The sequence below is a fragment of the Zootoca vivipara genome, chromosome 3 (assembly GCF_963506605.1).
Source record: "Zootoca vivipara chromosome 3, rZooViv1.1, whole genome shotgun sequence".
NCBI lineage: Eukaryota > Metazoa > Chordata > Lepidosauria > Squamata > Lacertidae > Zootoca > Zootoca vivipara.
The window spans coordinates 31,723,465-31,741,809 of record NC_083278.1 but is presented as its reverse complement, the minus strand read 5'-3'; the positions used below and the strand labels follow the sequence as shown (position 1 = coordinate 31,741,809).

Here is an 18,345-nt window from a genome sequence, read left to right as displayed (position 1 = left end):
ACACTCTACTGTGTGCAGCAGCCTCTATCGAAAGCGATGTCAAGCAGCCTTCTTGTAGCTACTGGTTCATTGGCATCACACAGAAGATGGGGTGGGGACATTGTAGTGCCCCCTGCAGGAGTCCTCTTTATTGCTTATTCATGATTATTTGCACTCATGGTGCTGTTGGAGAAGCCGTATGCAATCCTACTTTCAATACTATTTGCACCAGCAAAAGTTTTGGGGCAGTCGCACATTGCTTCATTTCCAATTAGTGCATATCCTCTAACTTCCGGCTGGAATCCCGTAACTTTTCATGTGAAATATGTTGTGGGGTCCCCCCCCCAGGTTTGTTGCACCACAGCCACTCCAGACAATAATAGCACAGTAGCATCGGCAAACAGAACAGCTCAGTAGGTAGAGTATGAGACTCTTAATCACAGGGCCGTGGGTTCGCAAATGCAGTGGTGTGCATGCTATTCCTTTAAAGCAGAGGTTTTCAAGCTTTTTGAGTCCACAGCTCCCTTAACCAACTACATTCTTTCTGCGGTACCCCGCAGGGCTCAGGAGCCCAGTTATGTTCCCCCTGCCTGCAGAGCTGGCAGCCTCTCGCCCTTTTTTGAACACCATCCCTTGTGGAGTGTTCCCTCATCTTCCTCTCTTCTCCCCTCTCCTTGAGAGTCCTCTGGGCAGCCATTGCCCCAGGTCTCTGAGCTCCTCCCCCTGCCCCTTGTCTGTGGAGCTTATAGCCAGGGCTGTGCAAGCCTTTGGGAGACAGAGACACGAGAGGGCATCAGAGGAGGGAAGGAGGGAGGGAGGGACAGAGGCCACTGTTGCCCGTGGCACCCCTGACCATCATTCAAGGCGCCCCAGGATATATGAATCACATTTCCCCCCTCAAAGAATTCTGGGCACTGTAGTTAAGGGTTGCTGGGAATTCTAACTCTGTAAACTACAGTTCTCAGAATTCTTTGAGGAAAAGGATGTGCTTCAAATGTGCTTTAAAGTTATAGTGCGTACCCATGCTATTTTTATAGACAATGAGGTGCCAGAACTCATTGTGGACACCTCCCTTGTTCTCTTATAATGGCAATGGTGCCCATCTGAGAGGTGCTGGAACTGACTTCTGGCGAGTTCTGTCTGTGGGGGGGGGGGGAACCCTGGTGTTTACACAGCCAATGTCAGCTCTTAAACTGGAAAGGAGAGGCAGTGTTACATCTGCACTGGTCAGTATTACAAATGCAGTAAGACATACAGATTATTTTGAGTTGAGGAGGAGGTAAAATATAGGGGATTCTGGCTTGATTCTGACTGGACAGCAGCTTCTAGCCACAGCCTCTCGTTTTTAGTTGCCTGTGTAGTGAGGAAGTGTTAAAATATCAACCTTCATAATCTTTATTTCTTATTACATGCTCCACAATTTATTGATAGGAACTTGCAGAGTTCAGGTTGGCCTGAAGAGAGTAAGCATTCTTGATTTACTCTGCATAGTCACTAGAGTTCATGCACAATTCCCAATGGAAAATAATACCACCACTGAATAAATGGGACAAGTTCTGCCAGCATTCAAAGCTACAGGTTTAGCCAGAGAGATTATTAGGGTTGGGGGGAATCACATAAATGATGCATGGCAGCAACGAAGCTTCACTTTGAAATCTGTAGATTCTCATTAGTTAGGAAAACACACTTTAAAAAAATCTCAAGCATAATAAACACCGTTCACATGCAATCGCCTTTCATTTACATGGGGCTTGAGTGGAAATCAAGGCGTATTTATTGCAAATATTAAAGGTTGGAAAACAGCATATTGAGATGGTACAGTTTAGAAAGACTGAAACATAAATGAAAATGGAATGTGGGATGTGGGATGTTCCAGTCTCATGGCCCTGATGCTATAGATGTCCAAACCCATTCTACTGAAACAGCTACAGCTACATGTTTCTATAGCCTTTGTACATCACGTGAATAAAGCTTCATGCAACTCCATTACAGTGGGCTCCCAAATGAAGGTGGCTTTGTGCATCCTTTAGGTGTGCATCTTTTAGGATGCTGTGAAGGTTACGTTGTTTTTCTTGCCATCCCAGCATAAGCCAAACCACAAAATCATGCATTATATAGCTGCTTTTAGAAAAGGTGATCCCCGTCCCCATTTGATTTCTCCTTGTATTTGGGGCTTTTGAGTGACTTGCTCTCAATCACGGAGTAACGCTGTGGGCTAATAGTTTGCCATTCTGTTTTTAACTTCTGCATTTTGTTCTACTGGCCGAGCACACACAATTTGCTGTAAATTTTAGTTCTTTCCATTTGTTCGCATCTTTCTTTTTCCTCCCAATTCATATTATTGATATGTATGAGCAGTGGCATGTATTGATCAGACATTGTGCAAAATCTTGGCTAAATCTTGGCTGCATATTAACATTTCATAGCACTTTCACCCCCTCTCAATCTGGAATCATATATGCTCATCCTCAACATGCTGCTTTCAATTTAGATTAAATCTAGATCCTGACATTCATACTGGTGTGTGTGGTGACTTGATACACTTGGTTAGGCTGCCCTTGCCGCCTCCTTCCTCCCCAGGTGAATGAAGGAGGAAATTGTGCTTGCAATCTTGGTGTACCAGTGCCGACAACATCTGCTTTAATCTGTTTTCAAATTGACACACAACAGAGTAATACAGAATCAATCTGCAATGAGCTTTCATTTTTGGAGTGAAACCAGTTTCTCAAGACTTGACTTCAGGGTCATAAAATATGCAATATATCTAAATTCTGAAATTTGTTTCAGAATTTCTTAATGTTAAAATAGGAAGGCAAGTAGAGTGGAATGCAGAATCTGGGGAAGAAATCCACTTTTGTGTGATGCCCATTTGCCAGTTGCTATATTTTGCAATGCTGGCATCTGTTAGCATAGAAGTGCAAAGTTAGTAGTAGTAATATAGTAGTGATATACAGGCTTTCATTTCAAGAAACATTTTTTTTGTCATGACCTCTCAGTGCTTTCCCACATTGAACTTGTTTCTGCACCTCATCTATGATGCTCATATGAAAGAATAGCAACTTACAGAAGTAGGCACTTGCAATAGGAAAGTTAATAGGAAGTTATTTTACCATTCCAGAGCTGTTTGAAATAAGAGTTTAATTTTTCTGACCTTTTTAATGTGCTTCTCTTCCAGTGCTTTCTGCAAAATATCACTAAATGATCTTGTATTCTCAAATGCCACACATTTCCTCCTTGTACAATAGTACTCAAAAAGTCAATGGTTAAAATATAAAGTCTCTGCATGTTTAATTGCATTATAACTAAGAACTTATATCTAAGTTCACAAAGTATCTCTTCTGTGTTTTTTCTCCAAGTCTCATTTCCACATTATATATATATATATTCTGGGATAATTCTGGAACCAATCCAAATAGATAACTCACCCCCCTCTCTTAACCAGCATTCTCTTCTGAAATATGGTGCTTATTTCATTGAAATCTAGGTATTTTTCCCATTTCCTCAGTTCCAGCTTTGCACTGGAGTGTGAAACTTGGAACTCTAAGGAAGTTGTTGAAGCAGCTCAGAATGAGAGATTATATAGGAGCTGAAGGTTCACCTATTCTGGGCTATCAGCCAGGCTGTGAATTCAGGCTTTTCTCCCCTCCTCCGCAACCTCACATGCAGCTAGCTGGGCACTTTGCTGGCAACCTTGAAACTCCCATCCATCTTGCCATGCCCTCTGCTGCTGTGACCCTGGTAACAGGAAGCTCAAGAGACAAGCAACTCTGCCGGTTCCGGGATGTGGATGGCTGGAGCCAGGAATGCCCAGTGGAGAGGGGCAGCAGCTCACAGCTCATCTCCTAGTCGTGCTGCTGCTACCACTTACTGGGAGGGGCGAGATGGCAGGCAGGTCAGTGCTGTGTAGGTGCACTGGTGGAGCCAACCCACTTGCTCTAGCTGAAGTATCCACACAGCACCAACCTCCCCATTGCCTCTCCCTTCTGGTAAGTTGTAGCAATGCTGCTGCTGCTGCTGCTGCTGCTGCTGGGAGGCCAGGTGCATGCCACCACTTCTCCCCACCAGCTGCTCCTGTGCAGAGATCTGCTGGAGGGTCCTGCTCCCCTTACTCCTCTTCGAGGGAAACCCTAGGTCTAGGCAGAGCTGAACCCTGAAAGTACAAATCGTGTTCAGTAATTTGCTGCTAAAGCAGCTCCTTTATCTGATCTCACCTGGCTGGTGAATAGCTGCTTTGGAGGGGTCATTTTATCATGCCTTCACTGTGTTTCCATGCACACTGCTAGTTGCTGTGGCAGAGGAGATCGAAGCAGGGATGAATGAATGCTCAAGGAAGTTAAAAGGCATTCATTACAACGGTTATTTATAATTATTATCTGTGGCTTTCTCCTTAAAGTTAAACCACATTTTCTGAAAAAGAACTGAATGGTATGTTTTATGCTCCATAATGACCTTCTTAATGGGGTAATGAGATCAATATAGTCTTGCAATCATTTGTTCATTTCTGTGGCTATTATTCACAAACAGATATTTAGAAAAGCATTTGTATATTGAATTCCAGAGAAAACAATGAGTTTCATTAGCACCTTCTTCTTACAATACAAACTTCATTATGTTGATAAATAAAAACAGGTCTGAACTAATTCACACACACACACACACACACACACACACACACACTCACACTCTTTCAGGCTTCTTGCATGTGTGTGTGTGTGTGTGTGTGATGTGCTGCCTGTTAGGTATATATTATTCTAAAAATTATGTTTCAGGCTAATACTATTTGTAACTTACTTAACTTCTAAATTACAAATTTGTGTTTTATTATAGGGATATGATGATGGATATGGAGATGAATATGATGAACCAATTTATGAGGCCTATGATAATAGCTATACCACACAAACACAGAGGTAAGCACCAACAAACTAATTTATGGATAAGCTACTTATGGATTTCCTTTAATATCTGTTCTAATCCCTAACTCTGCCAGGAGCTACTGCTAAAACCACATCTCAATGTTGTTGTTGTTTAGTCGTTTAGTCGTGTCCGACTCTTCGTGTATGTATGGTGTCTAAAACACCATAAAAGATCCTCAAGGAATGTTAAATTTACCAGGTATACCGACTGTTACCCAGTGAGTAGTGTAATGAAGGTGGAGATTGAACAGCAGAATCCTCTCCAAAATGAAAGTTCTCTTTCTCAAGTGTTCCCCTCCTTCCCTGTGCCCTGACTCACAATCCCATCCTATCTAATATTTCTTCTCTGGACTGGATGGCACTAGTCTAGCCTGAAGGAAAACCTAAGAGCAATAATGATTTAACATGAAGTAGATAGTTTAAAATATACTGTGTCTAATCAGTATGTGTTCCAAACTATGGACCTAAACCATGGCAGATACACAGCATCATGCCCAGGGCTCAATTTCTAGAACAGGAAAACACTCAAGGATCACAAATAAGATCAGGATCAATAATACAATGAGAATCAGTTCCAAGACAAAGGCTCAATGTGGCACATGGAATAAAAACTCTGAACCAAGACTCTGTGTGTGGAACAAAGCAAGACAAGCAAAAGTCATGAGTCAATGAGGCAAGTCAGAGTTGAAGGAGGTAGAGAGAGGCTGAACCTGTGAGTTCACCACTCAAGTATGAATCCAAAAGCCAAAGGCTTTCTAGGCAAGGCATATGAGAAGGCTCCTGAAAAGGATGGGTTGAAGAATTGCTTTTGTGTATTGCATTCCCCTCTTTTATGGAAATAAAGGCAGAAGATGTAAAGTGTGCACAAGAATAATAGGGTCACAGATCATTTTGTCAACTATGCCTCTTTTTCTCTTTGAACTGTGAAACCAACTCTGTTGCGTAAGATCTAAAAAGTTAACCCTCCATGTGTTTTGAGTCATCATGTTGGTTTTTGGAAAACCCTGCCCAAAAGCTAGCTGAGAATCAACCGCAAAGTTAAGAAATAACAAAGAAACCAGGACATAGTTGGCTTACAAGGCAAACCGAGGTAAGGCGGTGAGGCATAGCTGACTTGAGGAGTCAGCAGTCCCAAAACGTGGTAAATGCTGCTCCACACACTGTGTTCCAACAGGTCTTAAAGCAGAGAAGCTTTGGGGTCTAGCCCACAACTGCAACTCACACCCAGTGCTCTGAAACCTAGCGCAGATCAGATGCTAGAGTGGCTGAAGAGATAATTGCAGAACCAACTGCAAGAGCTGAATCCTGACATCAGCTGTTCAGCATATTTTGCCACAGTGACTGCCTACTCATCAGAGCATAAAACTCCTTAAAATCACTGCTGCTGATTTTATGACACAATAAAAGAGAAGGGGGTGAGGAGCTGAAGGAAGGAAGGCCAAAGTCAAGTATATTTATTTATTTATTTATTTATTTATTTATTTATTTATTTATTTATTTCTTACCACCCTTCATCTGAAGATCACAGGGTGGTTCACAACATAATGATTGCACTGGAAGAAACAAAGGAACCCAAGATTGTATGTTGAAACAGGAATAGGGATTTCAAGCCTGGCAAGCTGTCTGCACAATCGTTCCCTTGAATGATTGTGTGGCTGGTCCCCCAATATCAATGGCATATTGCTACCTGTTTATTCCATTAACTTCTAGCCTCAGGTTCCTGCTCATATGGAATGCTCTCTCTCCAGTAGTTCTCAAAATCACATATTAAAAACTATGTAATAGCTTGCTGTATAATGCTTGCAGTAATATTCTCAGCAAAACTGAATCATGTTGATTTAATAATTCAGTTTTATTGGAAGACTCAAGACAGCAGCCATCCATTGAGATTGAATTTACAATCAGTTATTGAGTTGAAGGGATTTTCTCCCTAGTTATTCTACTTCTATCCTGTTATTATTTCCCTGCCATCTACTAGATTGTTATGCTGCGTGTCTTCATTTCTTAAGAGGTTTAAAGCCTTTACTGAGACAACGGGAATCTTTCACTCACTGCTTTGTTAATCTGAAGTCCAAAATAACTTTCATTTCAATGCACAACAAAATTGCTCCTAGAATTAACTAGGATTGCCAGATTTCGAATGAAACATGGGCTTTTGGAGTTGCGCAGAAAGGAGAATTTTGGCAGGTGCAATTTTTCCTGATATGATAACAGCATGGCAGGATTTGTTTGTTTGAAATAGTCATTTACCACCCCTCATTAGAACAAGATTCCAGTGTGGCTTACAAAAATACAATTAAAATATAAACCAAGTGAAATACAAAGCAATGAAAACAATCATTATCATAGCAATAGATAAAAACCCCGCAAGATACAGGGTTGTATTCAATGAGAGTGTCCTGTTCATGCAAGGTCTTCTTCTTGTACAATGGAAATTCCACTCCCTCTCCTTCCTTCCCCAACCCTCCCACCAAATCTGTTCTGGGTTTCCCCCAACTCCCTGCAACACATATGTGGGGGAAGAGAGGAGAGGGGAGTTCTATTGTGAAAGCAGAAATCCCAATGTGAATAGTACAGTTTCATTGGACATAACCCAAAATACCTGGGTAAATGAATAAGTTATTTTGATATTAACCTTACTACATTATTTCTTCTATTTGTAAATGTGATTTTGTGCTCCTTTAAAAAAAAAGTATTGTGTGTGTGTGTTTAAAAAAAATAGACTAGTTGTAGAATGAGATGACTTTAGCAAGAATGTTTGACTTTGCCTCTTTATTCAAACGTATGCAAGGCATCTTATATCTACAGAGGGATCAGATTGTATTGTGTATACAGATACAGATACCCGGTAACCTACAACTTGGTACTGAGAAAGTTCCTGCTGCTGTGAAAGTATTCATGACAATGTCATCTTGTTTCTGTGACAGTATTAATGGCAACATGCATCTTTGGGTTCATTCAGATGTGGGGATTATGACATTAATTCTCCTTTTAATGCTAGCACTTCTGTCCTGGTTTCTGAGATCCCTTTTACACCGCAGCTCCTGTTGTATCGTGACACTGTGTTGTTGTTTTTTGATATCCCACCATGTCACTCGTAACTTCTATTCACTCCAGTGGGTCTCATTGGACATGCCACCACTACCACTCTCTATGCACATATGTGCTTCTGTTCCTCCTGTGATATGCCCCCCCCCAAATGCCAGGAGACCGCCCCAAATTTCATCAAGTGAAATTTCAGCAAAGGCATGAAACCTTCAGGGAAATTACAGTGCAAAACTCCTGCAGTTTTCCAGGTTAACAGGGTTGCAAATGGAAGCAATTAACATGGAAATGAGCACTGAACTTCCACTAGAGTCTGCTACATTTCCAAAAGTGACTTTTACATAATGTGAAAGATTACGTAAAACATGGGAAATTATCAGGTTAAGGAAATGTCTGGAAAATGGAATGAAGTGCTGTCTGAATGCAGCCTTTGTCTTTTAGATCTCTCTAGAGAAGTCATGCTAATAAGTTAAATCCCTCTTGGTCCAATAAGCTCAGTTTCCAGTTTGGTGCAAGCCCCTTTGTGATCAGGATCCTGGGGGGTATTCAACAAATTTTCCTATTAACACAAAGATTAGTGCTAGTAAAGGGGATCTACCCCCGCCCCCATGAACACCACGTACCATCCCTCAATCTGCTCTGGAAGGTTTGGTGAACCCTCAAAACAGATTTAGGGAGAGGAGGAAAGGAAATTGTACTGTTCTGCAAAGAGAAATCCTTTGGATGATGGAATGATCAGCTTCCCTCTACATTGAATGCAACCCTTAGATGAATCTAGTTAATGAAAGTGTTTGTTCCCAAACACCTTTGTTTAGCAGACAGCATAGCTGTGTTTTTCTCCTCTCAGAGGGTCCTTGGGGAATCCTTCAGCAGCAGTGAATATCAGATTCATTTGCATTATTTGGGGCATTTGGAATGGCTGGAATTTGCACACGTAAAAAGGCTACCATAAGAATATGCTATGACTATTAGTAGTAATGGCTGAACTGACTTCATAAATCAGCTAAACATTACTCAAGACTTTATAACATTTTAAAATGTCAGCTTTAATTTTCATATAATTTTCTTTCTGGAGATGTTGCAGCCCTTATTGTTATACCAATTTTTAAACTGGAAGCCAAGCTTATTAGGCAAATGGCACAGAAGACTAAGAGAGATTTAATTTGTTAGTATGACATCTCCTGAGCAATAAAAAAAAGCACGTTGTCATTTACACTTTCACAGTAACATTTGCAAGTGAACTTCCTTAACACCAAGTTGTATATTATCTGTAACTAGCACACAATACATTTCCCCTCTTACACTAGATTGTGTAGATATACAATTCCTTGAATACTGGTACATTTAAATAAATGGAGGCAAAATGAGCTATTCTAGCAAAAGTGTAGTATTACCTAATTCTACCATTAGTCCAATAAATGTCATTTAAAAATTGGTTTCAGGATGCTGAAATCAAATCAGTATTTAAAATCCATTCTGGCGCTCACCATCTCTACAACCTCTCCCTGCTGCTTTGGCTTCATGTTCCCCAGTCTTAAGAAGTGCCTCGCTTTTCCACTTCCTTCTCACAAACCCCACATGACCCTTCCTTCCTTAGGTATTATGTGAAGCTTCTACTTGGACTTCTACTTTCCTCATCCCCATGTTTCTCTGCCATGCTTTTCCCCTCATGGCAGTTGCGGACCTTGGCGTCTCAAAATTCAGTGGCGTCACACGTGATGCCAAAGTCCCGCCCCCTGCGTCTCGCCTTCCATTGGATGCCCTAGTTGCGTCACCTGCTGCAGCCTCGCTGCCTTTGCTCAGGGGATATGTCATTGCTACCCATCCTCTCTTCAGCCCTGCACTTCTCAGCTTCTTGCCTTCTCTGTCCCTTCTTCCTTCAGCATCTCAGCTCTGGATTCTCCAAAAGTATCTCTCATTCTTGACCCATTCTCATTCCCCAGCAGTAAGACATTGTGGGCCCAGGTAAAGGGACTTGCTTTCTGATAAATGCACACAGGATGGCAAACTTAGCTGCCATCACAATATCCTGAGTTGATTGCAGGATGAGGTTATAGCTGCTCAGCCAGAGACTGAGCTGGGTTTCAAAGGCAACAGAGAGGTGACAGTTTTAAGCCTAATATGTTAAGATTTCAAAACCTAAACATATGCAATAGATGGAACAATCACTATATAGTCACACACCACCCTTCCTGTTATTTTTCTCTATTGTACACTTCCCCAGTTTTGAGCTGTATGCACAGTATTTGCACATGGCTGTATTTCATTTTGGGTTTTGTGCTTATATCTCGGTGTTCATAAATAAAGATTCCCTCATATTTTATTTTGAGACTATTGAATGAATCAAGTTAGCAGGCCTAAAAGATGACATTTTATGGGTCTTCACAGCAATCCACTTACAGCATTCATCATCCAAAACTGTTTTGAAATGCCACCTCTCATTTATTTGATTCAATGAGCACAAGTGTGTTTCAAATACACTACCCCTGAAGTAGATAGGAAAGTTTTCCCCCCCTCTCCTATAAATCACTTATGCCCTCTAAGGTTCTTGAAATACTTCTTTCCACTATGGATATCCAGGGTGATATCTGATAGCCTCAAAAAGAGAATATATTAAGTATTTCCTCCTGTTCTGTAATTCTGTTCCATTGCATTCCATCATCTTCCTCCTCTCTCTGTGGCTTTTGGCAGTGTCTGAGCAGGTGGCTTATTCCACCTATCCACTTCATGTGGCTTTGAAGTGTGTATATATGTCCATTTGTGATTTAGCAAGCATCCAGGCCTCTCTGTATCTTGCCATATTAAGACTGCAATCCTGTGTGCATGTACCTGGAGAAAATCCCATGGAGCTCAATGGCAAAGAGGCATAGGATTCTGATGAAGAATAATTAAAAGCAAAAAAAGGAAGCAAATTCTGTTAAGGCCCCATTTCTCTAGATAATGTTACCCTGATGAAGCAGGTACAGGGGGAAAGAAAATGCCCATCAGACAAGGTAGAAGATACAAACAGTACTTTATTATTACTTTAAAATGAGAAATGCTGAGACTCGGGTTTGAGCAGGAGTTCAGAGCCTCTCTTGTCAAGCGATAATCCAGTGGCAGGGATTTAATTATGGTATATACATTTTACATCCTGCCTTTCTTCCATCATGGAACTCAAGGCCAATTCCGTATGATTTCCAGGCAATCATGATCCTGGAATGTAACATCTCCACTGCAGGTGAATTAGCACATGTTTGAACGCTCTCCCAAAGGGTGGGGAAATCCTGCACATCTAAAGTAGCATGCCTTGAAGAAGCCTATGCTAGAGCCCTTCTCCATGACGTTATCCCTCAAATGACAGTGATGGTGGAAGACCCATTTCTTTAAACCGGGGGTAGTCAACCTTTCTTACCATCTTTCTTGATGGTAAAATTTCTTTACAGCCCACCAGTGCTCAATGGAAGGAGGATTCAGCTTGTGCCGTAGAGCCCCCTACCTCCCACCTAGAATCCTGAAACAACCCCCTGCTTTAAACCCAGGTCTGCAGCTAATTCATATAAAGTATGAGGTGGTAGAACCTGAATTTTCAAGCATACGTGGTGCTCATGGGAGAACAACTGAAGTGGCAATGTGCTTTCTGTTTTTCTCCCAGTTCTCTCTCCTCATAGATGCTTTTTATGGCTGATTGGGAATGCTTCCCAATTATCCATGCTATTTGGGGATGGGTGGGGGGAGACTATTTTACCAAATACGATCGAGGATAAATTTCCCAAGAGTTTTTCTAAGGGGGGAACTGTTTGGAGAAATTTCAACTCACTTATTGTTGAATGAAACTATCTCCCTTTCATATTGGTGCATGAAGGAATCAGGGTTTAAAGAAGAGGACTGGATGAAGTACAGACAAACCCATTGCTTCTGCCAATTGTTTTAAAATAACATGAAACAACATTAAAACTGGACCCACAGCTGCACCCAAAATTCAAGAATGGTGAAATTGGGGAGGCCAATTTGTCAAATATCTTCCTGGGGAGGACCGAAAGAGCAGCGATGCGAATAATGAGCACCAGTCTGAAATATATAGCCCAATAGTAGTTTTGCTTGTCTAGACAGCCTGTCACACACAGTGAACTGGAAACCCCCCCCCCCTTATCCCAGGTGTGTTAGGATTGGCTGTGGCTATTCATTGGTGATGGAAAGCCACTTTGCACATGGGTATTGCACTTTCTTGGTTGAAACCAAACCTTGCAGGAGCGACAAACGTGGCTTTGTGCACAAATAGGTATGCATGTAGTTCATTCTGGAAGCAAGCCACCTTGTTCAGGCAACAGGAATTGAGCCAAGTTCTGTGATGGCAAGGTAGAGATAGGAGGACGTACTTGTAAGGAGCCCTACAACAATAAAATGTTTACATTTATCAAATCAGCTTAGCTAGGTTGTGGTAAACTGCACCATTCTAGAAGTCTGCAGGGTATAAACTCTAGCTCAGAGATTCCATTTTTTAGCCGAGATTTGAACATTTTTCAATAAGAATATTTAACTGGGCAAACAGCTATCATTATAATTGATATACCATTTGAAAATTTGAAGGTTAGCCAAATACATTTATCTCAATTGGGTGAGATTTGTGTCTCCAAGCATTTGAATCCCTTGAGGCAACATTTCCATGGAAAGTTAATTAAAGAGTGCTCACTAGAGGATTACCTGAGGGCATTGCAGCCTATTCACATTTACATACAAATCCCCCATAATACTGTAGGTATGTAAGACTTTCTAAAAACATTGAGTGGAAGCTCATGTTTTGCTGAGATAAAGCAGGTCTATTAGCAGCTAAGAGAGCTTTCATTTTCATAATTAATATTGATTCCAACACGTTATGAGTATCCTGTTCTAAGATTCCCTTACTAAAGGTGAAGCAGTGAATGCAACCAAAATAATAAGGGCAAATAATTATTGCTTCCAAATAAGGTCTCAGATTATGAGCCAGTAAATAATGGCAGTAGGGGAGATGCTCAGCCTTATATCTCTCCTGCAGTAGGAACGGAATCTTCCTGAATTATTATTATTATTTATTAATTCATTCTTTAAAACTAGCATAAGATAGAATCTCAACTTTCATCTTAGAAGCCACATTCTAATCACTGTAAAAATGCACATCAGAGTTCTTAAGCCAACCTTTTTGGCTAATCATAAATCCAATCTTTCTTGAAGAATGGTTGCTCTTTGACTTTTGGAAGTGTCTTACGTGAAATGCATTTTTAACCGTGACAGTTCATACAAGATTTATTGAAACTCTACTTTAAGATCCTAATCCCCTCCCCCTGCTGCCGCTTGCTTACAAAACACAGTTTTTGTATACTAAACACATTCCCAATTTATTTCAACAGCACGGAACAGCTGATTGACTGTAATGTATAAGGTGTAGCAATAGCTGTATCGGCAATAAATAAAAACTCATAAAATAACATGTATGTGAACCACCCTGAGATTTTTCGATGAAGTGCTATATATTCTTCACCACCACCACCATCATAGCCACCCCATCCTTTCATTCTGCAACAGCTATGTGTTACAACTAAGCCAATGCTATTTTTCTAGAAAAAGAGACGTGGGAACTCAACATGAGCACCTTCCTCATAGTGCTCACTTGAGAACCAGAATTGAGTTCTTGTGAGTTATCTCTTGGGGGTGGGGAGCCCTGCAGCTAACCCATTTGAGGACTGCAAAAAAGGACCTTAGTCAGGCATGGCCAACCTGGCCCTCCAGCTGTTTTGGGACTACAATTCCCATCATCCCTGACCACTTGTCCTGTTAGCTAGGGATGATGGGAATTGTACTCCCAAAACACTGTTGCACGTACCTCCAATCAGTGGGAGATTCCAGGCATGGTTTGTATTTACTCACAGCGGAGACTGTGGTATCTTTAGGATATATGTGATATATATTGTATATTTGCACATATATACAACCTGATGAGGGGTTCACAGTATCAACGCCCCCAAAGGTTTTTGTTTCTCCCATTGCCACAACCTTGGATTCAAATAGAAATCAAACGTTTCTCTCAAACACCGCTCTGACTCTCCCTCCAGCTTGCTGGCTTTACTTCTAGGTCACAGCAAAGTAAAGGTAAAGGGGCCCCTGACCATCAGGTCCAGTCGTGTCCGACTCTGGAGTTGCGGCGCTCATCTCGCTCTATAGGCCGAGGGAGCCGGTGTTTGTCCGCAGACAGCTTCTGGGTCATGTGGCCAGCATGACAAAGCTGCTTCTGGCGAACCAGAGCAGCGCACGGAAACGCTGTTTACCTTCCCGCCGGAGCGTTCCCTATTTATCTACTTGCACTTTGATATGCTTTCAAACTGCTAGGTGGGCAGGAGCTGGGACCGAGCAACAGGAGCTCACCCCGTTGCAGGGATTCGAACCGCCGACCTTCTGATTAGCAAGCCCTAGACTCTGTGGTTTAACCCACAGCGCCACCTCTACTCCAAACTCTGGGTTTGCCTATTGAGAGAGGAGGCCCCACACATTTACCAGATTACACTAAGCCCCTTAATCCCCCTGAATCACCAGACTAGCCCACCTACTCCAAAAATTAGAAGCCCTGATCAAATTCTAACACTTGCTGGATTAGAGGGATCTGACACACAGCTTAAAATCCCAAACTTGTAACGATACTTTTTATACACAGGCCTACTCAGCGCCACGGTTTTCATTACACAGCTAGCCAAAGACCAATCATGCTTTATAGGCTGCAGGGGATGCCAATGGAGAATTGTATTTCTTTCCCCAACTTGGTTTTCCTCCAAATTCACCCATACTAAATATGTTCTCCAGCCTCAGATGGGGAGGTAAGGAATCCCTCCAGCAACCTTCATCATACCAGTGGGCATTAGCATCTTTCTTCCTCGTGGTTTTGGAATGAAGTGGAGGCATCAGAGGCAGGTTGCCCCATTCTAGCTACCCTCAATCTGAGATCAGAATGAAAGTACCTGTATGGGGTTTGCAGGAGTGTTTGGTTTTCCCCCCAGGCGGTTTTCCCTCCCTAACCAACAATGTGATTCTGGAGTTAATGTACAGAGGCGGAGACAGCCATTGCTGGCAGTACAAGATCAGGCTGCCCTGAAGCTAAAGGCTAAAGTGTATGCTAGGGGGAAATACGCCTGGCTGATAATGAGTTCATCTTATATGTGCTTTCATGCTAGGAACCTGAGCTCTCAAAAAATGTGCTTTACTTTATTTTCAGACTAATGAATGCTAATCATAAAGAACAGTGCCTTGTTTCCCAACTACCAAGGAAACCTGGCTTTCTTGGATGCATGAACATGAAACTTGCAAAATTATTGGATATAAATTAAAATTTATAAACAGGAAAGCTTTCCTTATGCTGATTTCATTTGATAATTGCTGAGATGTACTACACTTGTACAAAACATGAATTAGTTGAGATTTGTCTTCTGATGCCACCTTAAAGCAGTCATAGAAAACCATCTGTGCTGGCTCAAGATGCTTGAAATGCAATTATCAAAGCTCTTGTCTAAGAAATTAGACAAGAATATTATTCTAATAAATAGCTGCATATATTCAGCTGGATTTAAAGTGGCATGCATTAATGAACAGTTGCCTCCATATTCTGGAAATGCTCAGATTCCAGCAGTGAATTCTAGAGGAGAACTCGTTTGTTACTAGAACCCATAGTGCAGGCATAGATAGGCAAACCCGGCCCTCCAGATGCTTTGAGACTACAACTTCCGCCATCCCTAGCTAACAGGACCAGTGGTCAGGGATGATGGGAATTGTAGGCTCAAAACATCTGAAGGGCCAAGTTTCCTGTGCCTGACGTAGTGCTTTGTTTGTTTTTGAAGAGGCAAGTCTTAAAATGGTTGATTAGCCGAGAGTCAGAATGACATGAGAAATTACTCCTACATTGAAATCCCAACCCCACTGTGTGGATATCCGAGAGTAGGGTTTGGGTGGTGTGCAATCTCCTCTCCACCAATCTCCATTAGCAAAAGGGAGCACCACAGGTTTGGGGGGGCTGTCTTGTGATGCAAATCCCAGCTCCACCGAAGCAGTTCTCCTACTGGGAGCAGGCAGCAGAAAAGGCCTCTCAACTTTACATTTGTTGCAGCTTACCTGAATGGTCCAGGGGCAGTGCAGTGGCAAGGTCAGAGCTGCACAGATCTCTGTGTTCCCACTGGTGTGTCCATGCAGCCCTGACCTCAACACTGCCCTGCTGCTTTCCTGCAGATGTGATACCAGAGGGTTTTTTTCCTTCCCTCTAAAATTATCATTGGCCGTGTTGACACATCTGTTTTGGCATGATGTTACTGATCTTTCCAAAGCATGAAGGATGCTTTGTTAGGAAAATGTGGTTATGATGTTACTGCTGCAGCACAAGGAAATGGACTGAGTGGGCTTTATTTCCCCCTCTGTCTCTTATCATTTGGGGATCTAACCTGCCTGTTCCCAATGACAGCACATACATACATTTTGACAAGAACAGAGCTGAAGCCACTGCAAGTCAAAACAAAAATTCCTGCTGGTTCATTCCAAGAATCACAATATTTTAAATGTGGGAGGTGTATCATTAAAATGTTTAGTTCTAGTTAACTGTGATCAAAGAACTGGTCATATTGGAATTTTTTTCATAGCAAGCTGTAATTCTTTCTGCACATCCACAGTCAAATCTTCAAAACCACTGCCATTCAGGGCTACTTTTATTTGGGGGGGGGGGTTAAAATGAACAATGCATTCTACAGTATGTTGCCTTTTTCATTCACTGATTTTTTTTTCCTTTCAGGATTTCCTCCTTAAATATTGAGTTAGCGGTTGCTTGTCTATATTTATTTATTTATTTATTTTTAAAAGGACCAACATATCAAACTTATATTTTCTCGTGTTTGAAGCTTTCCTGTGCCAATAACTTTACTCGCTGTCAATCTATTGCAGTCTGCCCGAATATTATGACTATGGTCATGGAACAAGTGAAGATGCTTATGACAGCTACGGTAAGGCCTGTTCTATTTTTGGTAAAAGTGTGAAGTCAGAAAACCAATCACTCAGTGACAACCTAAAATTACTTGTACATTCTCCCTCTCCTGCTTTTATAGAGGCCAGACTAAGCTGATTTATGTCATTCTGAGGTAAAATGTGACTTGTGGGACTGAAGCCAGGAAACTGAACAGATTCGTTTTCATCAGAATTTCAAAGACATTCATCACACTTGTAGATAAGTTTTTAAAAAGCAGTGGTGAAAATGCTGATTAGGGCCCAAATCTATTTCATGGTAATGGTCGTCTGTCTTACTGATGTCACCTTGTTTTACGTATCTGCTGTCTCAAATACAGGAAAGCAACAAGAAGCATGCAATGCCTCAAATGATTAGTTCTTGTTGGAGAGCAAGTATATGCTACTTTAATTAAAATGCATTTTTTAAAAAATTAAAATAATGTATTGCATGTATAGCTTCCGGTAGGTCAAATCTTGCCTAAAGTTCATGACAAGCCTGTCAGTCCCTACCCAGCAACTGATTGCTCATATAGGGTTGCCAATTGATGGGCAAGGGGTGGGCAGAGCAACAGGGTCAGGGTCTTGTTGTTTTGGGGAAAGTTACCACAAAAGCAAGGCCATTTCCCCTCCATAGACAGCATATGAGACATAGAAAATAGATGCTTTCTACAAGGTTTATATTTTCCTTCAGTGTGCAGGTTGTGACTGGCATTCAGCCACATAACAGAAATGTACACGCACACATTATATACTCACGCCCACAGATATGAAGAGAAACTGGAAGTGCTGTAGCTTTACTAACACTAAACAAGCCACCTCATACTGGAATTGATATACTATAGGGCATATGACCCAGCTGAGATTAAGCTCTTTCAAATGATTGCAATAGAATGAATTTCAGAATGTGCTTGACTGAAATCAACGCTCAGCCTGTCATCCTGTGCCTACTTTCATGGGAATAAACCCCACAGAACTCACTGGGGCTTACTTCTGAGTTGACTCATATAGGATTGCACTGTTAATAGTGCTTAATTTTGAATGTGCTAAGGCCATCTGGTGTTAGGGATAATCTAAGCAACAGATATCTACCAGGAATAGTCCCTTTACACAGGCAGAATTCTGACCTCAGAACCTGACCTGCTACCTCTGATCTTCCCAGAACATCTAAACCAGGCATCCCCAAACTGCGGCCCTCCAGATGTTTTGGCCTACAACTCCCATGATCCCTAGCTAACAGGACCAGTGGTCAGGGATTATGGGGATTGTAGTCCAAAACATCTGGTGGGCTGAAGTTTGGGGGTGCCTGATCTAAACCTTCTGTTTTGATTTTAGAGAACTCTTAACTATTTTTTTAAAAAGTTTATTTGGCCTTGAAAGTTTTCTAAAATCACTGGAAGGTATAAGTTTGGTTTCATTCTGT

General features: G+C 41.6%; 1 protein-coding gene across 2 annotated transcripts in view; it reads left to right on the top strand.

Annotated features, from left to right (window-relative positions):
- KHDRBS2 (KH RNA binding domain containing, signal transduction associated 2) overlaps positions 1-18,345 on the top strand; it is a 309,633-nt gene that overhangs the window by 280,516 nt on the left and 10,772 nt on the right. For both annotated transcript variants that reach the window (XM_035110689.2, XM_035110690.2), the window contains 2 exons: positions 4,807-4,889; positions 16,866-16,924. In XM_035110689.2, the coding sequence (XP_034966580.1) occupies positions 4,807-4,889; positions 16,866-16,924 (142 nt within the window). The remainder of the gene's footprint in view (positions 1-4,806; positions 4,890-16,865; positions 16,925-18,345) is intronic.